This window comes from Amphibalanus amphitrite, unplaced genomic scaffold (genome assembly GCF_019059575.1).
Source record: "Amphibalanus amphitrite isolate SeventyFive unplaced genomic scaffold, NRLGWU_Aamphi_draft 000299F_arrow, whole genome shotgun sequence".
Classification (NCBI taxonomy): Eukaryota; Metazoa; Arthropoda; class Thecostraca; order Balanomorpha; family Balanidae; genus Amphibalanus; species Amphibalanus amphitrite.
In genome coordinates this window covers 239,953-266,050 of record NW_024881794.1, presented here as the reverse complement: position 1 = coordinate 266,050, position 26,098 = coordinate 239,953, and the positions used below count along the sequence as shown (strand labels likewise).

The 26,098-nt window shown below is 54.7% G+C and overlaps 1 protein-coding gene across 12 annotated transcripts in view; it reads left to right on the top strand.

The window, feature by feature from the left end:
- LOC122387822 (dnaJ homolog subfamily B member 6-like) overlaps positions 1-26,098 on the top strand; it is a 56,343-nt gene that overhangs the window by 25,240 nt on the left and 5,005 nt on the right. For 2 of the 12 annotated variants that reach the window (XM_043378357.1, XM_043378345.1), the window contains exon 3: positions 23,651-23,747. In XM_043378357.1, the coding sequence (XP_043234292.1) occupies positions 23,683-23,747 (65 nt within the window). In that variant the 5' untranslated portion in view covers positions 23,651-23,682. Of the gene's footprint in view, positions 1-14,618; positions 15,423-21,955; positions 22,347-23,150; positions 23,213-23,650; positions 23,748-26,098 lie in introns of those variants that run through there. The other 10 variants (XM_043378356.1, XM_043378346.1, XM_043378353.1 and 7 more) reach the window with 10 other exon arrangements.

Genomic DNA, 26,098 nt, shown 5'->3' with positions numbered 1-26,098 from the left:
ACATCAAATCACATGTTTGAACGTTTGAAACCACAAAAAGCTTGCAAACGCGCTGCTAATGTTAGCTGACATACGCCGAATCACGATTCCGGCCAAACATGGTCTCGGAAAAGAGGTCACAGGTCAAAGGTCATTGGGGTCAGGGTCATGAAATTTTCAGGGTAGGTGTAAAATTGATCAATGCGAGGGTACTGAAAGTTTCGTCGCGATCGGCCGCTTTTTACGCGAGTTATTCGCGAAACACCTTAGTGGGGGGGGGGGTTGCATCAACCCCCCCCCCCCTGTGCCGGCGAGGGTTAAGATGCCAAGCCGACATCTGAAAATTCCTCTTCTCTTCAGGCCTGTGCCTGCCTCACCGCCCGGCCCCACCCTGACGTCTAGGGGTTTGACCCACACCGGTCCATGATGGCTCCAAACTGACACCTGAGGCTCCTGCACCGGCTTTTGAGGGGCCCACCGACCTCTGATAGCCACCACGCAGGTCTCGAAAGACCATGTCGATTGTTGATATCTAAACCCCGAAGTCTTGGAAGACCTGTGCTCTATGCAGATTCTTGAGGGCTTTACGTGGGCTTGTAAACATCCCGAACTGGCTCTAGCCTAGCTCGACCGCGCCCCGCAGAGCAGGGCCCCAGGCTTTCCAGTTTTACGCCCCTGAGGGGTGGTTGAATATTCCCTTCTAACCTGACTCCAGGGTCACGTAGCGACAAGTGCGGCGGTAGGCGGCTTTCTAAAGAGCGTCGAAAATCATGGGGAAATTACTTCAGTCATGTTGCAGTTCAGACCAAAGCCCACGTCATCATGTTCATCGAAGGAAAAGTTTCGCCTATTTCGGCACTCGAGATCAGGACAATGATCTGACCTTTCGTTGTTGGTAAGGGGCCCGCATTAGGTTGAGGGGGGCCCACTTTGCTGGGGGGCCCATCGCGAACGTCTCTCACCCCCGTCGCCAGAGTTCTGGCTGCGCCACTGCGTGCATGTGTCGCTGTGAGACGTGTTTTTCGCCGACTGGTGTCTGTTGTTATCTGGGGACCTCCGCCGGGGGTCTGCCGTGCTCTTTGTCACTGTCCGTGACTCAGCGTGAACGGACGCTCATGTCCGTCAGCTGCACCGTGGCCCGGTGGTGGCCATCCGTCTCCTATCACGGGATGTGCGGCAGCGCCGTGACTCAGTGTGACCGCAGTCTGCCGCGCGCTCAGTGTCCGCCACTGAGCGAAACGAGCATCCAATACCTCCCGATACTGAGACGGGTCAGTCGACGACACCACGCTGAGAGCCCGTGTTATGATAGAGGCGCTCGCTCGTGCCTAATCCGGGCAAATGGCAAGTTCTCTGTGAGCCAATCGGCTGGAAACTCCTACATCCGCCTACAGTGCCAGACCGGAAAATTAGCACTCAGTAACAGCAGGTTTTGCCGGCCTGGCGCCCTTGTTCTTACTGGCATTGATCTCTATCAGGATTGACGGTCCGCTGTAATCCCGGCGCTCCGGCCCGCTGTTTTATCTCACTGTGTGAATGTGTCACTAATTCGTGACCTTGCATCCCACGTGTGAATTTAAGCCGCGCCTTGTCACTCATCAAGTCATGGCATGGGCTTGGCTTGACCCTCATTCACACTTTTTTGTTCAATATTTTATTCACACAAAATTTTGCACTGGCCCGGCAGCACGCTATCCGACATCCGTTACCTCATACGGCGCCGTCGACATTCGCTGATTTCCGATCTTCCGTGCCCGGCCCGGTCGGTCGGTCACTGAACGTAGCGTGACACTGGTGAGTCACGGTCGCCGGCGGCGCTCCCCGCGGCTTGTCGCACCGGCCTCCGGAAGGAGGTGGCGGTGTCGATGGCTTTGTTCTGGCCGAACGGACGGCGGGCCGCCGTGTCACTGTCCTGTACGGACGGACGTAGGGGCGATGGTCTTCAGGGGTCATTGTCACGTCCGATCACCTTCAGTGTCCACCGTGCCCGGTCCGTGTGGCGACACGGTCGGACAGGGGTCGTGACTGTGAGCGCCGGCCACTGACTATAAGGGGCTGTAAGGGGCCCTATAAGGGGCCGTCTCGCCGGGCGGGAGCGTCATGTCATGACGGTGCCGGGATGCTGGGGTAATTAGCGTGACTGGCAACTGCTCCAGTTAATGCCGCTGACGTGGCTATCGCAGCGACCAGGGGCCTGCGGGGTGTCATCGAGGCCCACAGAGGGTCACTGCAGCAGCCGAGGAGGGTCACCAGAGGGGCCGCGGAGGGTCTCTTAGGGACTGCGGAGGGTTACCAGGGGTCACCAGGGACCGGCGTGGGTCACCGACCGTCGCCCATTACCGCGGCCCCGAGATGCGCCCCCGCCGCCGGCAGTGGCGATGTTTTTGCATGACGGCGGTGACGGACGACGGATCGGGTTCTTTGTCGGCCGGCCGGCCGGGCCGGACCGTTGTTTGCTGGTCGGTTGCTGATGGTGGCCATCGGCTCCGACATATCTGGGGCCCGCTGACGAGAGGCTCGTGTGTCAGCCGCGCCGACAGGCGTCGGATGGAAGCGGTCGAGCGGACGGTGACGGCGGTCTCCGACCCCGCCGAACCCGACCCGGCCCGAAATACCCGCCCACCGACAAACAGGCGGCGGGCCGCGATCAATGGGCGCGCCGCTGCTGACTGACGAAATTCCCTCTGATGCTGAAACATTCACTGAGTTCCGTGTGGTGAAATGTATGAGACTGCTCCATCCCGTGCACTGGGGCCATTCGTTCAATCTGGCGACGGGCCAGCTGGGAGAACAGAAACACGCTCCGCTTACACTATGTGTCCCTTCAGGTTTTTAATTGGCGACTCGGCGCACAGGCGCAGGCGGCTGCTCGTTGATTACCTCAATTAGTCTGGGTATCGCTCTCTTTGATAACGCCGTCGTCGCTAAAAGTTAAAACTCTGAGCTGTGTATTTGCAGAGCTGTGAACACCGAACAGTGAACCGTGTAGTTCACCAGCAGCCGGTAGGTGTGTCCGGCTCACTTCCTGTTAGTCTGACGCCGCTCAAACTTCCGCGCTCAGCCGTCCGTTGAGGCTGTACGTGAAAACGTCGGCCTGTGAGCCACACGGGCAGGTATGAGTCTACCTCACAGCCTTGAGGCAATCAGCCCCTTTCGGCCGCGCTGAAAGCGATGGCAGCGGAGTGCGGCGTCTATCGACCATTGGTTACCGCTGCTTGTCGCGACAGTGCGACCACCGCGACCTTCCTGGGTGGTGTGATCCAACAACAGCCGCCAATCGGGACCTTGGTGCGGAGGCCGACTTTTTCGAGTAATCTGCCGTAATGTGCGCTCAATTGCGGTTGCCCGGGGACCTTCGCCGGTTTGAGGTATCTTATGGGAACGGCGCTGGCGACGCTCAATTACCACACCACCAAGGCGTTTCCGTGTGGTGTCGGACGGCTGCGACGCATTCTTGGACCCATGGCTACAACGATGTCTAACCAGCTGTTAGGGTTTACGATGACGTCGGTCGTAAAGTTTTCCAACATTGGAACAGACACCGTTTCAGCGAATTTGTTCATCGATAATTCGTTAAGCCTTCCGCTTTGGGATGTATTGTAACGTTTTTAGCACTGCTGTTGTTCCCCATTCTGTGAAATACCACGTCGTTCTTGGTTTAGCAAATGGGTCCGTTGGCTACTTATCGATTTTCCAGAAATTTATTGTAATTGGAACGTCCTAATCCAATGTCCACCTGATGCGGTTTTGTGGTGTGAGGCTCAGGCTATAATTCGCAAACGCGGGTGAAAGTAAGTATGATTTACCTACCTAGATAAATCGGTGATGTGTGGCAGGGCATGTCCCTGTTTGCCTAGGCACGATAAATACAAACGAAATGGGCTAAGTTCTAGCGTTGTTGTTTTGTTTTTAGATTGTCTTAACAATCGTTGAACCTTTATTTATGATTACCCGTATCGGGAGATGTTTCCCCTTGTTTGGAGATGTCCCCGTACCACCTCTATTGGCGTTGCGGCCTAACGGTCCTTACGGCGGTGCTATAATGGTTCAGTCCGACCACTCCACTCTAACGATTTGTCGGCGCAGCCGGTTTTGTCGCGACCATGCATCACCACTATCTGCGGTGACAGTGACGGATATTAGGTCACGGCGCGGCCGGAGCATCCGCCAAAGGACCCTCGGAGCGCCACAAAAACAGCGCCGCGCACAATGGGGGCCATGGGGCGGCGCTGCCCGCCCGGCCCGCGGTATCTCTCGTTCATCGGGTACGGGTCGGTTCTCTGTACTCACGGGCACGCGGCCCGAACTTACTACAAAGCTTGGCAGACCCGCTGTCCCGGCAGCCCCGGCGGGTACTTATCGCCATTTGGATGCAATGAGTGCTCCAAAACTGGCGAGGGTCGCGGCGGTGAATGCTTAGAATGTTTGTGTTGTCTATTTCGGCACGAGCGTAATTGTTTTGTTTTCCATTTTTGTCCGGAAGTCAGTGCGGTGTTTGCCAATGCAAGCACAGTTCTGCTGTCTTCGCTAGTTTCGGTGTGACGTCACACAAGTTCGTCCAAAAGCAACGAGGGTACGATTGGGTGAACTTCTTTTAAGATGGCCCCGAGAAGCTGTGGTTTGCTTATGCTAGGTCGTTTAATAAGGAAGATAAAATATGCTATACACGACATTCGCAACCGTTTTTAGGAGTTTGACACACTGTCCGTACATGGTCGGTATGGAAACATTGATGCAGCACCGTTGCGTTTCGTAAAAGGTATAAATTTATTGCCTAATGCCTACATGTTTATTATCTCAAGTTTAGCCATTTTTAGATGGTGATTGTACTAGAACAGCTGTTTTCCTGGCGTCCCTTAGCGTGAAACAAAATTAATGGCATCACATCCCTGAGAGATTCATTTATATAACGAACGTATTTAGTTGCGCTGGCCGGCGCCGGGTTCCGTCGCGGGGGGGGGGAGGAGGACCGCCCGCGGCATGTTTTGGTTGGATGACTAACTGGGCCGCTGTGGCCCGGGGCTGGTTCCACCGGTCACCGCCAGAGGCGCCCTCGTCGGTAGGGAGGTAGTCACTCGTTAGCTCCCGGATCGCATCTAGAGCACCCATCAACAGACCCACCCAGGAAATGCCGAGTTCACACCTACCCCGGCGGCCGACCGCAGGGCGCGGGCCGGAGATCTCGCTCGGCTCACCACCGCCAGTGTGACGCATGAGGTCGTGACCTGCGGTGGGGTCCGCCCCCTTCGGCTCTCCGCGCTGCAGGGGATCCCTGCCGGCGGACTGTGGATTTCCGCTCCCGCTGCCTTTGTCCCGGACTTCCGCGGGAGTGCGTGGTTGGTCCGCCTCCGCGGCTCTGGTCTGTGGGAATGATCACAGTCGACGCTTAAAACTTCTGTACCACGAGCTGTTGCGTCGTAGGAAAATTCAGAACAGCTTACTCAGAACGCGACCTCCAGCAGATCAGTGGAATCATGGTTCACAAGAATGTAGCAGTACAACTAGAGAAGTGGAGAGAGGTGACAGGGCGGGATTGCGTCAAGTTGTTATGCGCACTTTTACCCATAAGCAGACAACTCCAGTGGCAGGCTGTGGGCATAGCAGTTATACCTCACTCATATGTGATATGCCGATACCGGATGCGTATGTACAGTAATCCTTTGTGTCATAAACCACAAGTTTTAGATTGCGGTCTACATTTGCAGCGACATTTGATAATATGCATTTACATCTGTTCTGCTGAGCTCATTGCCGAGATAAAGCCGCAGTGGGCCGGCGCTCATGTCCGGGTCTCCGTGTCGCTATCATTGTTGCATCCTCTGCGGACCTCTTTTTCGCTGTCCTATCTGCATCCTCCGCCGCCGCAGACCGTCCGACTCTGGTCTATGCCATGGGAGCGGGTGACGCGACGGGGCGAACTCGGTCTCCGGGAAGCATCCGGTCCCGGTGTCCTCCCCCCGCTCGTCGGCCTACACGCGAAAGATCACCGGCTAAATAATATTGTTATCACCGGTTCAATTAAACTACATACTGGTTCAAAAAATCACCGGTTGAATAACATTGTAATGTTGCAAATGGAAAGCACTAATGAAACCCACAATATTTTCATTTTCATGCGAGTAGATCGATCTCATGAAAAGCGCTGCATATTGTAACGGACCGTATTTGTTCCGTGACGTAAATCCCTCCACTGATATAAATAGCTGGACGTCTCGTGTCGGTCTGTCGGCCGGCCGTGACCGTCACCTGTCACGGCTGTGGTGTAGATTTGTCGACTCCGACCCTCAGCACCCAGCTGCGCTGGTTTCGGTAGTTGTTTGGGCATCCTTACCCATACAGATGTGATTGTGCTGTGGAGCAGAGGCATCTGACTCGGCCTTGACTACCGGCACAATCGAGTCGTAGTCACAGTCCCCTGGCCGTCAGACACTCTGTTTGTGTTTGTTTGCGTGTCTCTGTTTACCGCTCGAAGGCTAGCGGTCTCAGTGAACTTGGTTTAGTAAAGCGTAATTTGGTGACAACGAGCTAACACAACACGAGTGGTTTGCTGACAGCTATTTCGGGGTAAATGAGGAAAACAGGACCATGGCCGTGTGTGAAAAAAGCGAGGAACACCGCTTTGAGTGACAACGGGGACAGAACTGGGTTTTCCTTCCGTCATTGGGAGAACTCAGCTCCTGCAGTGGGATACTTAAGGTCGCTAAACGTTTCTTGAATGACAACTATGATAATGTCCCCGCAAACATTTGTGATTCATGCTGCTACAACGAGTTTCATCATGCGGTTATCAATTCTTTTCAACGCAACTTATTCATTGAACTTAAGGAAGTCATGAAATTCATTAGTGCGTAATCCATCAAATACCCCTAATGGTTACGGTGTGATGATGTTTTCTCTCTGGGCAGCAGTTCCATTGATGTCTTCAGCAGCGGAAAAGCTCTGGTCAGCGGCAATGAAATCCAGCAATCTGTCTTCTTACGATTTCTGCAATACACCTGGGTTCGTTGCCCGGGCCTAATTGTTTCGGCGCACGGCTCATATCCTGCAATAGGAGCCCACTGTATCAGGTGTCGTCCAGGGCTGCTGATCAAGTCCAGCCAGATGCCATTCTGCCCGTTTTGGAGTCGCCCGGGACCGGTCTGCAGCTGGCCCGGGCAGTGGCCACGGTCCACTCCATCGGCGCGCGCGCCTCGTGGTGGTGACGGCTGACTCAGGCCGGCTGGCTGGCGCGGCGGCCGCTGGCACCGGCCCGCTCCAGACGACAATGTCGCTCTCATTGGTGCCGGCCGACCTGGCGACCCCGTTCCAGGACGCTCCAGCCGACAGACCGGCTTATGAAATACAAATTGCAACATTGGGGTTTTAGTGCCCTGATTGGGTTATGCAGTCAGAGGAAGTCGCTTCTTTAAATGGTTATTTAGGTTTCCCGAGCAGTGTGCAGTTTTAATTTGATCGCATTTGTTGTTATGTTGATAATAACCGGCCTATTATTGTAAAAGAATCTGTATTTAGTTATGGTCAAGTCGTAAAACAAATTAATTTGATCGATAGTGGTTCAAAATTCGAAGCGTTTACAAGCCATTTGCTGTGGCTGTAAGACTTCCACCGTCTTTTCAAATGAGCATAATGCTACCCAGGGAGCCATGCTGGCGGACAGCCAACAGACATCTGCGCTCAGTTCGACACCTTCTGCAGCCCATTGGGGTCAGACGGCCTTTATACGGAGCACGTGCCTGACGTTACGGCGGCGCACAGGACCGGCGGCTGCGGTTGAAGGGCTGCAGTGCTGACCGCCAAATGGCTCTGTTCAGAGGATCATCACCTGCGGATTAGTACGTGAGGATTAGTTCCCAGATGATACATGGAATGGTTCAAAGTCATGTCGCGGCGCTATTGACCGGGTTCAGCTTTAAGTTCAGGGATTGTGTTCGTAGAAATTGTCAATGCGCCGTGGGTACTGCTTTGGTCTTAGCACCATCAGGAGACGTTTCGATCACTGAAGAATTATAATCGCTTCCCAGAAATTCGCTCATGTTTGGGAATCGTCGAATGACCCACAGTCTGCGGGCGTGAGAGGTTCTGAGCTGGGTGTTCAAATGCCCACTTTTTCAGCTTGCTCGCGCATCTGACGATCCCGCGTCGGACTGTTAGTCTCATGCAATAGTGCTAATCTGACAACAGCATAGCAGTTCCGTGACGGCATGGCACTCTCCCAAATGGTTGTGTCTGCTAGACCGCTCCTTGTCCCTGAGTTTCTGGCCCTCTTCAACCAATTATTTGTGAGTTTCGTGACGGCCCGACAGCACTGCGTGACTGCCTGCCGGCCTGGCGGCGTCCGCCGTCTCGTGACCGACCTGGCCCGCTGTTTCGTGCCACCGTTACCGTGATGTGACGTTGACGGACGGGCTCTCTGCTGGGCCGTGCTGCCGGTGCATTGATCAAACGTCTCTCTCGACCCCACGCCGCCGACGACATGGTTCCACCGTCCGTCCCGCCTCTTACCGAGTGGACAGAGTGGTCCATGGTGGCAGCGCCGTCCCAGCGCGAGACATCGCCGGATGGCACAAAACTGGAAAAGTTAGGCCACGTACCCGAGCTCCATGGCAGAATAGTCAGAGCTTTATGTGTACGGTATTTTTATTGCGATTACTTCTCTTTTTCACCACCGAGTGATTGATGTTAAAAGTTTACTCATCATATTGTGTCGAAACCGTTATAAGCGGCGCTGGCAATTGTTATTCCAGCTGCCACAAAACACCTCCAGCTGGACGGGCGTCACCACTTTCCGTGCCGGTGAGTGACGTGCCGCGGCCGCTAACAGCACCAATAGGACTGCGAGGGGCGCGATACGGAGCGGCGTCAAGGACGCCCATCGCCCGATCGGACGCCCCGATAGGGCCGCGGTGTCCGCTCACGTGCGCACACCGACACCGGCTGCGTTTGCACGCGCCCTGCACGCCCGCGCCGACCTGCCCCATCGCGCGCCTCGGCTGTCATTTTACCCATCACGCGTGGACGCCCCGCTCGCTTTCCTTCCACGAATTGGCAGATGTGATGAGTTGATGAAGGCTCGGCTGAACACGTTGGGGGTTCTGCTAAGCTTGAGCTATACTTATCCGAGTGAAACTGCTACATGTGCTGATCTTTGACGGTCTTTTGAGTTGCATTTAGCACATCCTGTTCTGATCTCTAGGCTAATCGTCATTTTATCACAGTAAATCTGCGTGTTTGGGATGTCTGAAATTAAAGGAACCTATAACAGTGTCTTATGCTCATTATCTAAGGAGCCCACCCGCTTTTACGTACCCAAAGACCAGACAGAGTCTTTGGTACGTGTTGGGCTAATCTGCCAGTTACACTAACCCACTGTCCCAGGCTCCCGGATTAAATGTCCTTATGAATGTCCTTTGATTCCGGGCTAACAACACCAAGCCGTTCTCAAAGCCAAGCTGCATTGTGGTTATTATCCCATCAGCACCTATCAACGTGCATCGCAACATTATGGGCTTTTCTTTCCGTCTTCCGTTCAGCGTCTTCAGAGTTTATGCGGTGTCTGGTGACATTACACTTCAACCCAAACGTTCCTCAAAACTATAATTGTAGCCATGAAAGATTAATTATAAGGCAGTCATTCCTGTGGTAATTGGTATCCATTCCACTTTCTAGTGATCCTATAATAAGGATGTTTTGAACGATATGACGTCATATTGAGGTAACATCTCCGCCCTCAGAAACGAGTGTTGTTGGCTCGTTTAGTCTCCCGTCATTACTTACCAGCACATCATCCGTAGCTGCCATGATATCAGATAAGTAGACCAATAACCGTCTGTGGGAGGCGGAAAATATCTGAGCATTCGACTGACATATCAGTCCAGTCAGAGTCGGTGTTAGTCACACGCCGTGACGATGCGTGACCTTTGCACAGTGTGACGACATGTCAGCTCGTGACGGAACGTGGCGACATTGTCAGTCACCGTCGGCCGTCCGGCTCTGGCGCGTCCTGTTTGTTTTTATTACCGACGTAAACAGAAATATCCTAATTCCTTCATCGCACTGACACTAAACCGAGAGGTATGCTGGTGTGACAGTGATCACGGATTAGCCCCAGAGCTGCCCACTGTGTGGACAGAAGCCGCCTAGACAGCGTCAGGCGCTGATCCCCACCTTTTGTTTGCGTTACATTCATTGCAGTAGTTTCCCAAAAGCTGTCTCACCCTGACCTGACAGCAAGCTCGCGCCTCGCATAGTAAAAGGCCGGCTCTTTTCGCAACTGAGCTACAACAGAGAAGACACCTATGACCGGGTATTTTGTAATTATGTTTATCTCGCCGTCTTACCGCGCCCGCCGTGACTTTGAGTCAGCCCTGAGGCTTGCCCCGACACGTTGTAACATTTACAAGGACTGCTGATGTGTCACGGCCGGGGACTGCCGGGGATCGTGTGATGTCGCGTAAGCATTGAGGAGACCGTGTGACGCCGTGACCCGTGTACTTTGTCCTCGTCACGGCCGGACCGGGTGGTACCTTTGTTACGTTATTATCTTAATCTGCATCAGGTGTTTTTTCGGGGCTGCACGTTGCCCTGCGGTTCGTTTTTTTTTTTGCAGGGCATTTACATTGAATATAGTTTTGTTCGTGTGAGGCTGGATTTATTCTGAATTGGCATCTCATTACGAAGCAGTCGATATTGGAGCACCCACTCCATTCAACATGTTCATTGTTAAGGCAAAACTCTTATTTCCATAAAACATAAGTAGGTAGATAGGTATAAATAATTTTGGACTGAATGCATAAACAAATAGAAAAGTTCACTCCAGCATTATGCATAATATCCGCAAGACTTTTACGATAACTTGTCAATATCCACTGCTTTTGAAGTTCGAAGCCTCTTTTGGCGTCGCCTTTTTACACTTGTTTCCGGCTGGTGCCTTCGGGCATTAGCTGAGATGATCTCATCCAACCATCCTATGTTGGGCTTTGCCAGGCGTTGGAGTGGGTGGACCCGGGAATGCTGGTATTCGCACTCAATATCTAAGGTGCTCAACAAGCCCTTGTCCAGTTTTGGTGCTGCTTCTGTGAGGTAACAGGAATAAATTAAGCATTAGCCAATGTATGTAGGTAATGTGTATAGCATAATCACGTGACAGCAGGTACTGCCCGGCACCGCCCGACCATTCCCCACTATCACGTAACGCTAGTCCCCGTCTCTGCCCAACCATTCCCCATTGTCACGTGACCGCCAGCAGGTGTTACCGGCGCCGTGCGGTCCTGCCACTCCCTGCCGCCCTCGCCCCTCACCAAAACGGACCGGGAACCCGCCCTGTTGGTAGGAATCGGCCTAAACCGGAGCAGGGTGGGTGTCCGGAGCGCTAACTCCTTCTGTTTCTACCCGGATATTATTCCCGTGTGGAATTTGCATTGATGACAACATTAGAATTGGGTGTGGGTCGATATGATTGACTTGGTGTGCCGATCGGGCCCAATATTGCTGCTGGCCTTAGTGGACCGTCACCATGCCGCGATAGGACGCGGATGTGGCCAGCAGATGGCCCTGTGTGACCTTACGTAAAGTTCACGTCATATGGCGAGTCCAAACACAGAGTGACAGTCGGGCAGGGACTGGCCGGGGATGGGGAAGTTGCGAAATCAGCAGCTAAATTCTGCAACATGCAATATGCAGTGTGGATTCTCCGGTTACCGCGCGTACACAATGGTGTTTAGCGTAACGTTATAACAGACACACCACGTCCGTGACTGGGTGACCCAACTGTGCGGTTCAGGCGGCTCACTACCGTTTCCGGGCTCCCCCGTGTTCGGGGCTGGGGAGTGGGGAGGGAGGGGTGGTGTGGGTGGGGGTTGCGTGCGCCTACCTCTGTCCCGCGCCCCTGTGGGTGTGTCCGCAGCACAACTGCCAATCACCATCGGGCACGATCGCGCTCAGCACTGGCACGGCCGCTCTGCTCAGATAGAGGTGGGCTGAGTGCCCCGCTTTTTGTTTAGTTCCTGTGAGGCTTCGTGCCGCGTATCTGACAAACTACTCAATGCACTATCAGCTTCCTGGATAGATAGAGGGCATATGTGTGCACCTAAATGCACAAAACACACTCAGCCTGCTCGCGCAAATTTAACCCTTCCTGGTCAACAGCGATATCGTCTTAAATCGGTTAGCGATTACTCAAATACCTAACGTCGAGGGTGAGGTAAGGGGCTGGATATGGGATGTGTCATACCTGTCTGACCCTTAAATTAAGTCAAATTTTTTTACATCTGACCCAGTTTCGGGTCAGGCTAGGTCAGATAACTGACCAGTGACCACGTCATATTATGCAAAACGAGCGCTACTCAAAGGGTCCGTCAATGTTGTTGATGCTCGTTCCACGTTCGTCCATTGGTTGAAATTCTGAGGCGGTGCGCCTGAAGTTACCAGATTGATCTTTTGATCATAAACACAGTGGCGGATCCGGGGGGGGGGGGCAAAATGGGCATTTGCCTCCCCAAACGGCATCATTTTACGAGTAACATGACGCCTATGGACGATGCATGGAAAGAATCGATAAATTGTTATGGTTTGCCCCCCCCCCCCCCAAAAAAAAAACTCTGAGCTGGATCCGCCTCTGCATAAACATGGTTTGTGTTGGTGATAAAAAGACAAAAAAAAACGTATTACTTTGAGTCAAGTATTTGTCTAGAAATTTGAATCGTTTTTTTAGGCATGGGTCCCGACCGGCGACGGATCCAATTCAAACGGCTTCACTCTGTGCCCCGTATCACTATATGCAGTTACAAATTACAACTCGCAGTTAATCATGTAAATGTACACAAGTACAATGTGCAGTTACAGAGTTAAGTGCACACGTGACCGAGCATTGCGGGATGCTGCATCTGGCGTTTGCCAACCGTGCATTACAGTTCGGCAGGTGTACCTACCTACGTTTTGGTGTGTAGTGTGTTAACTGTAAACGGCGAGGGATATCGTAATGTTCCAATTTCTGAAAGTCTCGTGTCGATGCTAGAAGGCGAATTGTCACATTTAAAACCTTGTCACATTTAAATGACAGTCTCGTGAATCCTATCTTTAATTGCCCCGCTTCCAAATTTGTTTTGTCTAGTTCCTAATTCCTATAAATATATGAGAGTTGCTCTGAACTAGGACAGTGTTTCTGCATGCTTGCTCAGATGCCTAAGCAATTAACTAAACCAAAAAGAAACTGTATTTCAATTTGGCTCACCTGCCAACTTCCGCCACCCGTTTTGTGCTTTGTAGCTACCTATTACGAGCCGGCATGCGTTCAGAGGTGACCCGTGTCTACTTTGTAGTGAGGGTTTACAATTGATATTGGTACCTATATGTTTCAAACATGTGGCACTGCAGCCGGGACAGGGAACATGAAACTCAACAGAATAGAGCACTCTGGTTATTTCATGGATGAAGCAGTCGCCAACCGGTATCATGACTAAAGGTCTTTGACTGTAGGACTCGTGTGATTTATTTTTGGATTCGTTTGAATTTTACTTTGGCTATACCTAGTTGATATTCATATTTCACTCAGACAAAACTTCAGAGCCAATCGATGTTGCCATTTCTTCGACAGTGCCGCACGAACACGATGAAGGCAAAGCTCGTCAACAGAAGAAATGCGCGTTGGCAAAGTTGACTCATCTGGCTAGTAATACAGGGTGATCAAAAAAAAAAAAAAAAAAAATGGAACCCCTAACTTAAAATGTCTTTAAGTCAGAAAATTGTCACTTTATTGGCAAATTGCAAACACCATTAGAAAGAGCGTTCAATTCTCTATAAAACCAAGTTGATTGCACTTAATTATTATTATAAATATTGCCCTAGACATATGCCTATAAAATTTGTGTCACGCAACTCAGTGAAACGGTTTTGAACATTATGCGCAAATCAGTGATTGACGGTTTGCTGTTCTGACCATGTCGCTTGTTGGAGGTTCATGCATAAAAATAGCTCATTCACGTGCTATTGTAAGGAAAAAAAAGGCTGACGGCCTGCTGTGGCCTGCTGGGACCAGTCCCAGAGACTGCTGGTCCGCGCTGCCGCCTGCGTGACGGCCCACGGAGCTCGCGTTGAGCACATGCTGGGATGAACAGCGGAAGCTAGGACGCGTGTATCTGTTCTACTGTGTGCTTCTGTGTAAACTTTTATGAAATAAAATTGAATTTGGATGTGGCGTTATTCGCAAAAAGACAACAGATAGAGTGCTAACGGATTTCAGCGCATTGTTAGCATTTGGTGATTTCGTTTCACTCAGTTTTCTGACGCTCATTCCAAAAGCTAATAGTGTGCCAATGCTTCAAAACATACATGCACCAATTTGGCGTGTTTTATAGAGGATTTAATGCTCTTTCTAATGGTGTTCGCAATTTGTCAATAAAGTGAATATTTTCGGACTTATAGACATTTTAAGTTAGGGGTTCCAATTTTTTTGGATCACCCTGTATAGTTGCACTGACTCACGGCAGCAGCATCTGCCAGCCTAATGACCGCGCCACGGCGGCTTCCGTCTGCGGCAGCCACTCGATCTATTTACCTGGCTGTGCTCCTGGCCGGAGCGTGGTGGCCGCCGGCCAGCCTGGCCAGCCCGCTGGTCCCCGATGGCGCACTCCGGGTCGGTCTCAGCAGGGCGGGCAGTTTCACTTTCCCTCAGATGGCCCGCGTGCGGTCCTCGTCGGAGACGGTGCGCTTCCGCGATAGCTGGAGCCAATTAAAAGAGTTCCTCGGTTTTTGCTAACCGCTGACCTCAGCTGTCGTCCTGGATTTGAGTCAGCTTGTTTGATGTTGACCTGCCGTCTTTCACGGGCTAGTAATTGTATCTGATAGCAGAACTTGAGCTAAATTGAAGTTGACTTCACTGATGGCATTTTTCGTGAAAAGATCTTCATCCAAAGGCGGCTCACGTTGGGCCGCACGGACACCAGGAACCTATCGCCTGCCGGTGGGCGGTTCGCCTGTCTCGGGTTTTGCGATGCACACGGCCGGCCGCAGCCAGCTGCCGTGTGATCTCTGGTCCGTGGGTGAGTGATATATTCCGGCTGACATGCCCGGCCGACCGGCCGTGTGTCGGGTCGGGGTTGTCGGCCGCCGTCGAGGGCAGCCGTCCCGGCCCGTGCCGTCTGCCGGCCCAGGGGGCGCCTGCGCCGCCGCCGAGACCGCTGAGCCCAGTGCCCACTGTCGGCAGCCAGTCGTCCGCCAGACTCCGCCGGGTGGGGTGCCGCTGCTCCTCCGATAGGAGACCCTGACAAAGCTCCCACCGGCGCGCTCTCAGCTCTCAGAAAGCTCTCTGCCCTGAGCAACGTGGTTGTGTGGTGTCTGTGAACGGCTCGACGAGCAACGAGACGGCGGAACCGCACGAGTGAAGAGCGAGGCAGGGCTGGAGGCGCTGCCCCGTACTGCGTCTCGGAGCAGATAATACCCCCAAACAGGTTAGTGTGCTAACAGAAGCACCTGCTGCGACTGGCTGGGTTAGTGGGGTGCTGCTTCTGACTTGGTTCTTGTATTGTATCTGATGAAATGAGATGCCGAGTGCAGAGACGTTTTGTTGTATATTGCGACGCTTTAGTATTGCGTTGCGCCATCTGATGTAAGAGCCTTTACGCTTGATGTCAGCGAGGGAATCAGTGATTCATAGTTTTCGTGACCTGTTGATACGTTATTTGCACTGAGGTTCGGTGATGCGTCACACATCCATGTGCATTGCTGAATATCTGACCTTCGTCGAAACGCATCGAGTCATGGCCTGAGGTGCTGATTCTCAGTGGTGAAGTTGTCAGGGTACCTCCTCGCAAAACATCTAACATGCTTTTTTCAATACCGATACGAGTGTGGTCGAAAAGCTGGTCTCGCTATTGAAAATTAAAGACATTCCTGAAGCAGGAATTTCTTTGCATAAAATATGTTATTTCTTGCCATCAAAGGGTATCTAGTATACCTATTATCTACGTTATAGCCTGGTGAAGCCGTTCTCACTTGGGCTGCAAAAACTGGTTTCTGTTTTCCATCCACGATGCCACTGAACAGGTGAAGAGCGGAATTTGTGTATTCCCCGTTGCTCTTTAAGTCTTTACCTCATGACTGACATCAACAAGGGCCTGTCCTTGATGGCGCCTGTTCCTGCAACACAGATAGCGCATATGCGCGTTGCAAACCCCAAGTTGTGGGCGGGCTGTCATGCTGCAGCACTCGATGGTGACTGCCTTGTGATGTCTGGGGTTATTGTTGATGTTGCAGGTTGGTAGTAGTATTGTTCTGTCAGTATCTGTCTGATTTGATGCCTGTGGCGTCAGTGGTGCCGAAGTCGACTGAACGGACTCTGTAGTGTTGCTCGTCGTTGTCTGCAATATTGTGTGGTACACTGATGTTTGCGGCACGGCTGTATGTCTCTTCAGTTCTAGCCTCTCGGGTGTCTGCGGTGTTGCCTGGCCGCCCCTCTGCCGTGTTGTCTGGCCGCCCCTCTGCAGTGTTGTGTGCCTCCCCCTTCCCCTCTGCAGTGTTGTCTGCCTCCCCCTTCCCCTCTGCAGTGTTGCCTGGCCGCCCCTCTGCAGTGTCGGGCGGGACACGGCACGCCGTCCGCCGTCCCACGGTGTGGAGAGCTGCAGCTGAGAGAGCGGCCGTGCCGCCGCCGCCGCCGGCTCTGTTTAGACGAGCCACCTCCCAGCCGAGGGTGGCAGCCTGTTTGTGAGCGACCTTGACTCGGCTGTGGCTCCCCGCAGCTCTCTCGACCGAGCTCCGCCGCGCCGACCGGCCGGCCGGCTTGTCACACCTGCCGCCGGCACTGGCTCACTTCCCAGCGCGATATCTCTCTGAATTATTAGCGCGTGTTGTAGGTGTGCTGTGTTCGTTACCTCTTTCTGGAGCTTCCTATGGATTGTTATGCTGAGAAAGGGAGGTGCCGGCCGCCGGGTCTCCATGAGTTTGGCTCGTTTCCGACTCGTGTATGCCGCGCTTTGTGGCGCTGGTGACGCCTATGGCGCAGTGCAGCTGCAGTGCCGACGTATTCGGCGCAGCGTGTCGTGTTACTGCTTACAGCCAGGTCGTGAGGCCACTCTCAGACTGTTTGTAAGCGTGCAAGTCATGAATTTATGGTACTCGCAGCGTGTTAAACATGAGCCCTGTTCGGGGTGGTGGTTGAGGGGACGGCTTTCTCAACACAGTTGCCTTATGTGTTGCATCCTGCTTCCGGACACGTCAGGACGAATAGCCGATAGGCCCAGACCGCAGTGTCACGTCTCGGTGGGACGATTGATGAGTCGTCCGGACTGGGAGAAAGTGAGCTGTCTCGGGCGGGGTCAGGCGGCTGTGACCTGGGTTTTCTTGCCCCCCTCCCCCGCTCCCAGGCTCCCGCGCCGCCGCAGTGCTCCGTGAGCGGTGGGGGTCGTTGGGCCTGCGACCCTGCGGCACCGGGTGAGCTCAAACGATCCCTCCCTGCGCGGGCGCGGCCTAGTCAGGAAGGTCAGAGACGCGCTCTATCCGCCGGCGGCAGTGGAGGAACTGCTGTGTTCGCGTTGATGGTCACAGCGTCGCTGACCGTCTCGAGGCCGTCTCGCACCGTGAGGCGTGGTGAGGATGCGCGCATCAGGCCTCCACAACACTCAAACCGGACGCGTGGCAGCACCTGCCTCACCGCCAACTGTCTCAGAGCAGACGGTACTTGACTCACGACTCTAAGGTCGCACCCGTTACCTTGACTCGGAGCGACTCGACCACCTGTTTTATCAGGATTGCCAGGAATGCTCGAGTCATGCAGTACGGGACTCTGAGCGGCTCGCTGACTGACTCAAGTCGACTCTAAAGGAAACCTGTCCGACCAGCTGTCGCCGTGCGACTCCCGAGTCGTGCCACTCTGCGGTTGACTCGCCCGGCTCCGGGCTCGACTTCACTTAGAACCTGTTTGGCGCTTCCATGTATGGCGCGGACATACATTTTCAATGGACGGCCGCGCTGACGGCCGCAGTCCCCTGTCGACTGGTCCACCTGAGGCCCTGCTCGGCCCGTCCGCTGCAGCTGCCTCGACTCACCGGGCTTCCTGTGTGCTCGGCAGTAAAAACCGGCCGGCATTTGCATCGGCCGACATTGAAAGTGTGAGTGCGTTCTGACGACGAGCTGTTTTGTCGCCCCGAGGGAGTGACGCACTCAGACGCTGGTTTTAGTCCGAGAATGAATGACATCGAACTGGGCTCTATGCTTCTTGCTGCATGGCGCTCGCCATCAAATTCTAATCACGTTTTTATGGCCGCCGCACACACGGCCCATGTCTCGGACAAGTTTGGAGCCGAGGGTCGCCGCACATCTGTCACGCGATGCACCGTTACCATACAAAGCTATACATCTGAGCGTGAGAGGAATACGTTATCCGCCGATTGTCATAGACATCGGGGACCACCAATTAAATGCCCCACAGGCAGTGTAACGTCTTCGTGCAGTTACTGATTCGGCTTCCGCTTTGTTCCGTCCTGTGTAGAGCCAATATTTTCCGTTTGACCTCCACGCTGCTTCCTTATACCAGGCTGATGAAATGGCCTGCGGGGTCCCGAGTCTGCATAGCTGGCCGACCGGACCCCACGCGGGGAGCGCCTCCGGCTCCCGGCGCCCCGCCCCGGCTGGGAGGGTGGTCTGGGAGCAGCTGGGAGGGTGGTCTGGGACCCGTGCACCGCCGCCGCCGCCGCCGCCGCCGCCGCCGCCGCCGATCCGCACCAGACAGCCGTTTCGGTCGGCGGCATCTCGCCGTCACCGGCACCGACGACCCGACGCGTTGCCACCCGGCGACGGGCCGGCGCGCGCGCGTTTCGGTCACGCGTCTGTCGGCGACTGCTGCTGTTGGCAGTGACCTGCTCTCCCCTCTCTCCCTCCTCCCCATCTCCCCTCCTGCCGCCGGCTGACGACCGTAGCCGAGCGCTGATGACGGCCAGGGCTGATGGCGGTCGATTATCCGGGGCCGAGCGGCCACGTGGTGTCAGGTGTGCTTCCAGCGGCCGCCCCGCCTCCACTCTCGGTTTGGACGGAGGAGAATTGGCCAGCCGCGGCGGTGAGGGGCCGCGCGGGAGGTCGCACCACAGAAGTACACGACCCAGCCACGGCCCCACTGCGGCGGGGCCGCGGTAGGCGGCGTTCCCTCAGAGACACAGAAATAAGCGCTTTGTCTTGGTGACATATGAATGTGTGCTGCTGTTGACGTGCGCCTGCTCCTTGTTGACAGTTTTTCCGCAACGAATCGCCCTAAAAACTCGCAGGAATATACCGTTTAGTTGGGTTGTAGGCTATTGTTCAATGAGTCAGCTGCGTCACTCATATAACGAATGGGCAAAACGGACGAGCGTGCATGATCCCTACACCCTTTGTCTGTTGCTTAGCCATTGTTGTTCAGAATATTTGCTGTCTAATCTTTTGTCAGAATTCTGGTAATCTCTACGGGTGTGTAAACAAATGCGTCATATTTTATGAGAAAACAACACCGCCTGTTTTGTTATGGGCAATTTATCATTGTGACGGCGTTCAACCGTTGATCAGCTAACGTTTTACTGAGCTCAGTTTCTGTGCATAATTTTCCACATAGCTGGCTCTGCATCGACCAGATGCTTCTAGTCAAACACTAACAAGAACTTTTGCAACATCGTCATCTTTTGTTTTTCTCCTACTGGTTGCAACGCACAGCCATATCTCGCATACCTACATCACGTGGGATGCTACTGCTTGAAGGGGAAGTGCTCAGCCGACAGCCGGTTTCCTGCATTTCGTCAGCACTATACTCGGCAGTGACAATGTCCTTGGAGTGCGGCACTCTGCAGCCGTTTGGCACGGGCCGTTGCCCCTGGTCCGCTCCTCTGACAGCGGGGATGAGAGTATACGCGTGCCGTGGCAGGAAGTCAGCGCAGGGGGGCCGTGGCGGTCCGCTGCCATGCCGAACTAAACAGAGGCGAGCTGTGCCGTGCGGGGAAGTGGGAAATTCACATGCCTATGGTTGAGTATAATGGGGGATCATCAGCTGCTGGCCACGCGGTCCTGCGTGGCATCTAGTCTGCAGTGTGAAGAGCGCAGTTTATCAGTCGACCGATCGCCCAGCCCGGGTGGCGCGTCGTCGCCGCTGCCGGTCGCCGCCCGGCTGCTGCTCAGTGATGGATAGCTGTTGCAGCCGACCGGACCGGCCCGCACGCGCCGCGCCGTACTGCGCCGCGCCGATCGACAAGCCACGTGCCGGCTGTGCTCGGGGGGGGGGGGGGAGGGCGTACTAGCGCCACCCGGCCGGCCACCGGAGCTGCATAGTTGACCACTGCGTCAGGAGGGCTCTGAGAGTGACAGAGCCAGCCAGCTCGCCGAGTGGTGTCTGCTGGTGACAAATGCTCTCCGTGGGTCGGGCTGTCCCGTCGCGGGTGGTCTGAGTGACTCAGATCGTCACGGCACGAGCAGGAGGGCGGCAGACGGCCTGGCGCGCCGTCTGCCCTATCCGCCAGACGCCGGGTGCGCTGCGGTGACCCTGACGGCCGCCCAGCTGGAGCGCCAGCCGCCGGCTGCCAGCTGCCGCCTGCCGCCGCCCCTCCTCAGACTAGTCCGCCTCTATTCCTGCCGCCACACCGTCTATTCCTGGCCGGCGCAGTGCTCTGCGGGCGGGACTCTTCGCCAGACAGGCCGTATTTTTAGCCTGTCGTTAGAATGCTAGCAACATGAAGGATGCTGTGCTGAAATGTAGATAGGTCGTGGCGCCCTCACTTCGAGCTCAGCCCGCACGTCGTTAGTGCAGAGTCGGAGCGCTGTGCTGAGGTGTTGGCTGTGGCTCGGGGCCTCGGGAACCTCTCTGCCGCCACGGCCGCCCGGCCTGCCGCGGAGTGTTGCGTGCTGCGGCCCGATTATGGCCGGGCCTGCCGCGGATACCTACCACCGGGCCGAGATGAGCGCCAGATAAGCGCCGTTTGGCCGGTACCTGTTGGCAGCCAGCGGATGATAACAGCGCTCTGAAAACCCACTCCGGCAGCGGCCAAGGGTAGAGTCCATATTTGTTTGCCAGAGTGGCCGTTGGGCGGGTTGGAGTACTGTAAAACGGTGCAGGGGCGATGTATTATGTCATACGGCGTCACCGGCGGCTGTAGTTACATACGGCTGCACAGACCTGCCCGGCGCTGTCTTGGTTCCGTGTGGTGGGCGAGGCGTGCCCCACTGTTTTTGGCTCGCCGGCATGTTACCATTCAGCCCGCATGCTATGCAAACCGTGAGCCTTATCGCTACTGACGGTTGGCATGCCTGCATCATTCATTTCTGCATCTCTGATAATGGTTTTAACTGTCAGTGTGACGGAAATGGCGCCTGTCAAGGAGTCTGAACTTGAAGGCCTGTATGTATGCTTTTATGTCCTGTTTGTACACGTTTGGACCGTTATGTGCACCTGCTGTCCTTGTTTATCCGTTCACAGCCTTATGTCTCGAGCTGTTGTGCATGCGACAATCCGGCTGAGCCGGCCGAGGACATTCTTTCCCCGTTCACATGTCAGTGTCCGTCGGCTAATCTGTCTGGTTCTGAGTTATTGCATGAAGCCGTGCCAGGCTGATTTGTGCTAACACCTCAGTCTTTTCGTTTTGGTCGACGTCTCGGCTCGTTGCTCTGGGCTGCCGTTATGCCGATTAGGTAGGCCCACTGTTGTGCCGACTGTGCCGACTGAGGCTCTGGTATGGACGTTTCATTATTGCACGATGCGAATGGACAGTCATCGCGTTCTTTATTTTTATTTTCCATCTTTTACCAGATTGAAGCAATGCGCTTAGCAGTGCTCCTTATCCTCCATGCTGATGCCCTCCGCCCCGCCGTGCGCTCTGTGCTGCGAGCTGTGCCCCTGATGTCCCGCTCTACCATTGTGGCCCCGTTTCAGGGCTGGCCCGGTGGCCGGTCGAACTGCGTCACCCGTGACCGCCCGGGGCGCCACGCGGTGGTGTTTGGTATCGATTGGGCCGGACCGCCCCGTTCCCCCCAAACCTGCCGGCCGGATCCGGTCGGGCAGACTCTACGCCGCGCAGCCGCCTCCAACGCGCCGGCGTGTGGGCTCTACGCCGTCAGCTGTTGTGGTGCGGACGGGGAACTTACTGGAGCGCTCCGCTCCACGTGTGACCTGGCGGGCGGCTCGATTGGCCTAGCTCAGAAAGCGTGTGGACTGCGGAGGGTCCGTGGGGGATCGTATCGAATCTGAGAAAGGTAGGGGCGAAAGTCGGTGCGTGGAGTGGCTTCTGGGTCTGCCTGCCGATTGAGTGCTGAGTTTGGCTGGTGAATTTCGGACTGTGCTGCTGCGAAGAGTCCTACCCGCGTGTGTCGTGTCCGAGTTGGTGAGTTCCACGCCGCGATGTGCCCGTCGTCTACCTGAGCCGCGTCAGGTGAGCTGGCCGTTGAGCTCTGACTTCTGAGCGTATCGGTGCTCCGCTGCTCATCGCTGTGTCAAATCGCGCTGTGTGGGCCGCCGAGCCGGAGCTGACCGAAGGCCGCCGGGTGGGAGGTGTGCCCCTCGCTGCGCCCCTCCCCGACGCCCCCGGGCTGGGGTAACGGTGAGCTGCGGCCCATACCACCGCGTGCTGTGGACGGCGCCGTGACGGCCCAGGCCAGTCGGCCCTGGAGGATTCCCCGAACCCGTGCCGGCTGTCCACTGCGTGCGTGTGATGAGGCGAGCGGAAGGGCTGCCAGCGCCTCATCACGTTGAGGTGACTGGGATTAGGGATGTGGGACCCCAGTAGTAGGCGGGCGTGACTGTCACCCGTCACCGCTGACCGCATTAGAGTTGACGCGACTGCCTGGGCACATTTGGTCTGTTCCCGTGACTCCACAAACCTCCCTAAAGCTCCTCCGTGCGTTCCCGTCGCTCCTCTCGGGTTCAATCAAACCCTTTCTCCAAAAGGAAACCATTGAAGCCGTCGTTTAATTGCCACGTACAACTAATGTGTTTCATACGGTGGGAAAATGGAAACTTTGGGACCGAAACTTGTGTTTCAGAGCTAAACCATTTTGAAATTAATAACCATTTTTTGTATGCTATATTTATATTTGTAATTTTGCTTGTATGCTTTATTTGTTTGTCTTTTAGCTTGTTTGTATTGTCTTGATTTTATAGACAACAGCGAAATGAAAGGTGTTTTTTGAATAATTGAAACTTGGCATTTATTGGCGCCCATAAGACAACCGTGAACTGTTTGTAAAGCTTCAGACCTGTCCGGACTTTTCCGCGAATCGAATTTGGAAGTAACGAAGGGTAAGGATGGAATGCGTGATCCACGATTCGAATCCCTTTTAGGTTTACGCGCGCGAAAGTTATGTACAGTAATAGCCAGAATTCTTACCCTTGGATAAGCAAGCAGTTGACTAATGACTAGGTATCCCTCCCGGGGCCCCGATGGCGTCGTTTCATTTTCGTGATTTCCGGTTCTGAATCAATTTAAACAGTTTGAACAGTGATCTGTCGGGGTTTGTTAATCATCCTCAAACAGTGACAGAGAGGAACGTAGCTAGAGTTTTGATTGGTGGATAAGTCCTATAAGTTTGATAAGGAAGGAGCAATATCGATGGACTGCTATTAAAGCTGCCACGCTGACAACACGCCGCGATTAGTCCTCTGCCAAAGTGTGACGCCGGACCAACCTCTCGCGGATTGACCTCTGAGTGACCTGACCGGTGACCTTTCGTGTTGCAGGCCGGAGGCGGGCCTGACCTCCCACGGCCACCATGGTGGACTACTACAGGACGCTAGACGTGCCCAAATCAGCCACCGTCGAACAGATCAAAAAGGCGTAAGTAGATGATTGGCGTGTGCAATTGAAAGTGTGGTTGGATGAAGCATATCCGAAAAGGTGAGGAATGAGTAAGTTAATCTGGAACAAGTCCGATTGGTGAGTGAGTCTGTGAGCTCAGTTGCGTTCTAAGCGAATATATTTGCATGGTAGCGGGGATATGCCACGCGACTTCCGCGTATGTGACTTGGATGAACCGAAGGTTTTCACACTCGTAGCCTCATTGGATGCAACATCACATGTTTCAGCCGACTGTGCATGTTTTCTCTCCACAAATTAGCGATGGTGAAGCGGCCAGTTTCCGACGGGGAGGGACTGCTCCTTAGAAGCCTGATAGCCTCATCCGGTCAGGCGGTCACCGTGCGGACACCCATCTGTCCAGTGCCATTAGGGGCCGGCCTGTGAGCCGGGTGACGGCCTGCTGACTGGGGCCGGGGCCGGTCCGAGCTCACTGTCGTGTCCCGGAGACGGCTCTCCACATATGGAGACGCGGGCAGGTGCACGACCCGCCGAGGCCGGCTCAGACGCCCTGTAAACCAGGCTTAGCAGAGACGCTTCGCTGAAAGCGGATTGTCTCATGACTGCCAAAACGGTCTTGCTAAAGTCAGTTATGTAGTGTTTTGCCGTAATCTCCTGAGAGATAAATTGTGCTTATGAGTGACTTTATGGACCGGACAAGCGGAGGTAGTGAGTTAAAGTTTTTGAGTGATTAGATAAGGAATGGTGGTCGTGCATATTTATGGAGGAGAATCGTGCATCTTAAAAGCTGCAACCAACATTTCAGAGTGGTGCCTGCTCTCTGGTTTAGTTGCGAAACAGTTGCTGGCGTATTCACCATTCGGTATTCATTTCGTGAGCTCTCTGCTCGGCCCCCTGTCCCTCCCGGCGTCCCGATCGAGCCCCGTCCGCATCCGATCGATTCCCGATACCCCTGAACAACAGCTCACCCTCCCCTGTCAGGTCACCTGGCCGGTGGGGACGCGCTGATCCCTCCTGGCGCCCCCACGGGTCGATCGGCTCAGGGGCGCGTCGGTGCCCCGTCCGGCCGGCCGGACGCGAGGCGCCGAGGCGGAGTCAGTCGGTGTCCCGCCGTCCCATGTCGGGGCGGGGAGGATGTGCGGCGAGACATGAGCAGGCTCAACATCATTGTTTGTAGATACGGCGAGGCCCGACCGGAGGGGCCCAGTCCCGCACTACCCGTCACCCCTCGCCGGGAACTGTCGGGGAGTCCCGGGATATCTAATGGAGCGGAGCTCTGCTTGCTATTAAAACAAAGTATGTGGCCTCATTGCATATGCAGTGTTGTGATGCGGCATGTCTTGACGCTATGCTGAGGTCATTTCGGAAAGTTCCGATCGATCGTTCCAGACGACGCGAAATGTAACTGAGATCGATGGAACATCGATGAGATCATTTCGGAAAGTTCCGATCGATCGTTCCAGACGACGCGAAATGTAACTGAGATCGATGGAACATCGATGAGATACCTTGGATGCTGCTGTTGAACTGTGTTCTGTATGTGTCTCCAAAGTTCTCCGATCACAAGCGTGATATCCGATACCAAGTACCTATGGGTGCCGACCGGTAATTGGCTATCTGATCAGCTAGTTATACAGCATTGACGTATCGCGATGGCCGTGACTCTAGCTTTGATGTAGATGATTGCTGCTATCTATCATTGAGTTGGCAGTTGTCTCGAGGTGCGCCATGTGGTTAGTTCCTGGCTACGGAGCAGAGCATCCCAAACTAATACAGCCGACTTTTGCCGGAAACCGCCGCGGTTCCCCCTCGTTCGCCGGTGATTGCCGAGATCACTGCGCCGGAGAGCTGATCAAAGTAGCTGCTGATTTCCATTTGGAGCTGCCCGTTCCTGAGGCGCCCGATGCCGACCGGCCAGTCTCAGAGGCCCTCTCGTCTCCAGCGCCGGTGGCGGGCCGTCGGACAGTTCCCCGAGCGAGCTCTCTGAGCACGCCGGGCTGATGTATCCGGCAGACGCTGGCCGGCCGCCAGGCTGACCTTCGTCCGGCGCTGACAGGACAGCCGCGGCGGCTTGGACGTGTCCGCGGCTGGTGCATTTGAATGATAGTGGCAATCGGGTTCAGCCGACAGCGCGCGAGTTTAGTGCTGAACGGCTACTGCCGAATGGGTGCCGTGTAGTGAGTGCTGTTGGATGGAAAGTATTTCAAGCGATGGTACTGACGATAAGTCTAACGTATGCGTCTGCTGCCGTCGTCGTGGCAGCACATTTTTTTGCGGTTTGAACGGCTGCCGCCGCGGTGGTGATGTTGCTCATGTGAGAGTGACACTGCTTGGGCAGGCGGGAGTCGTGGTTCTCGGAGCCGTGGTTCTCC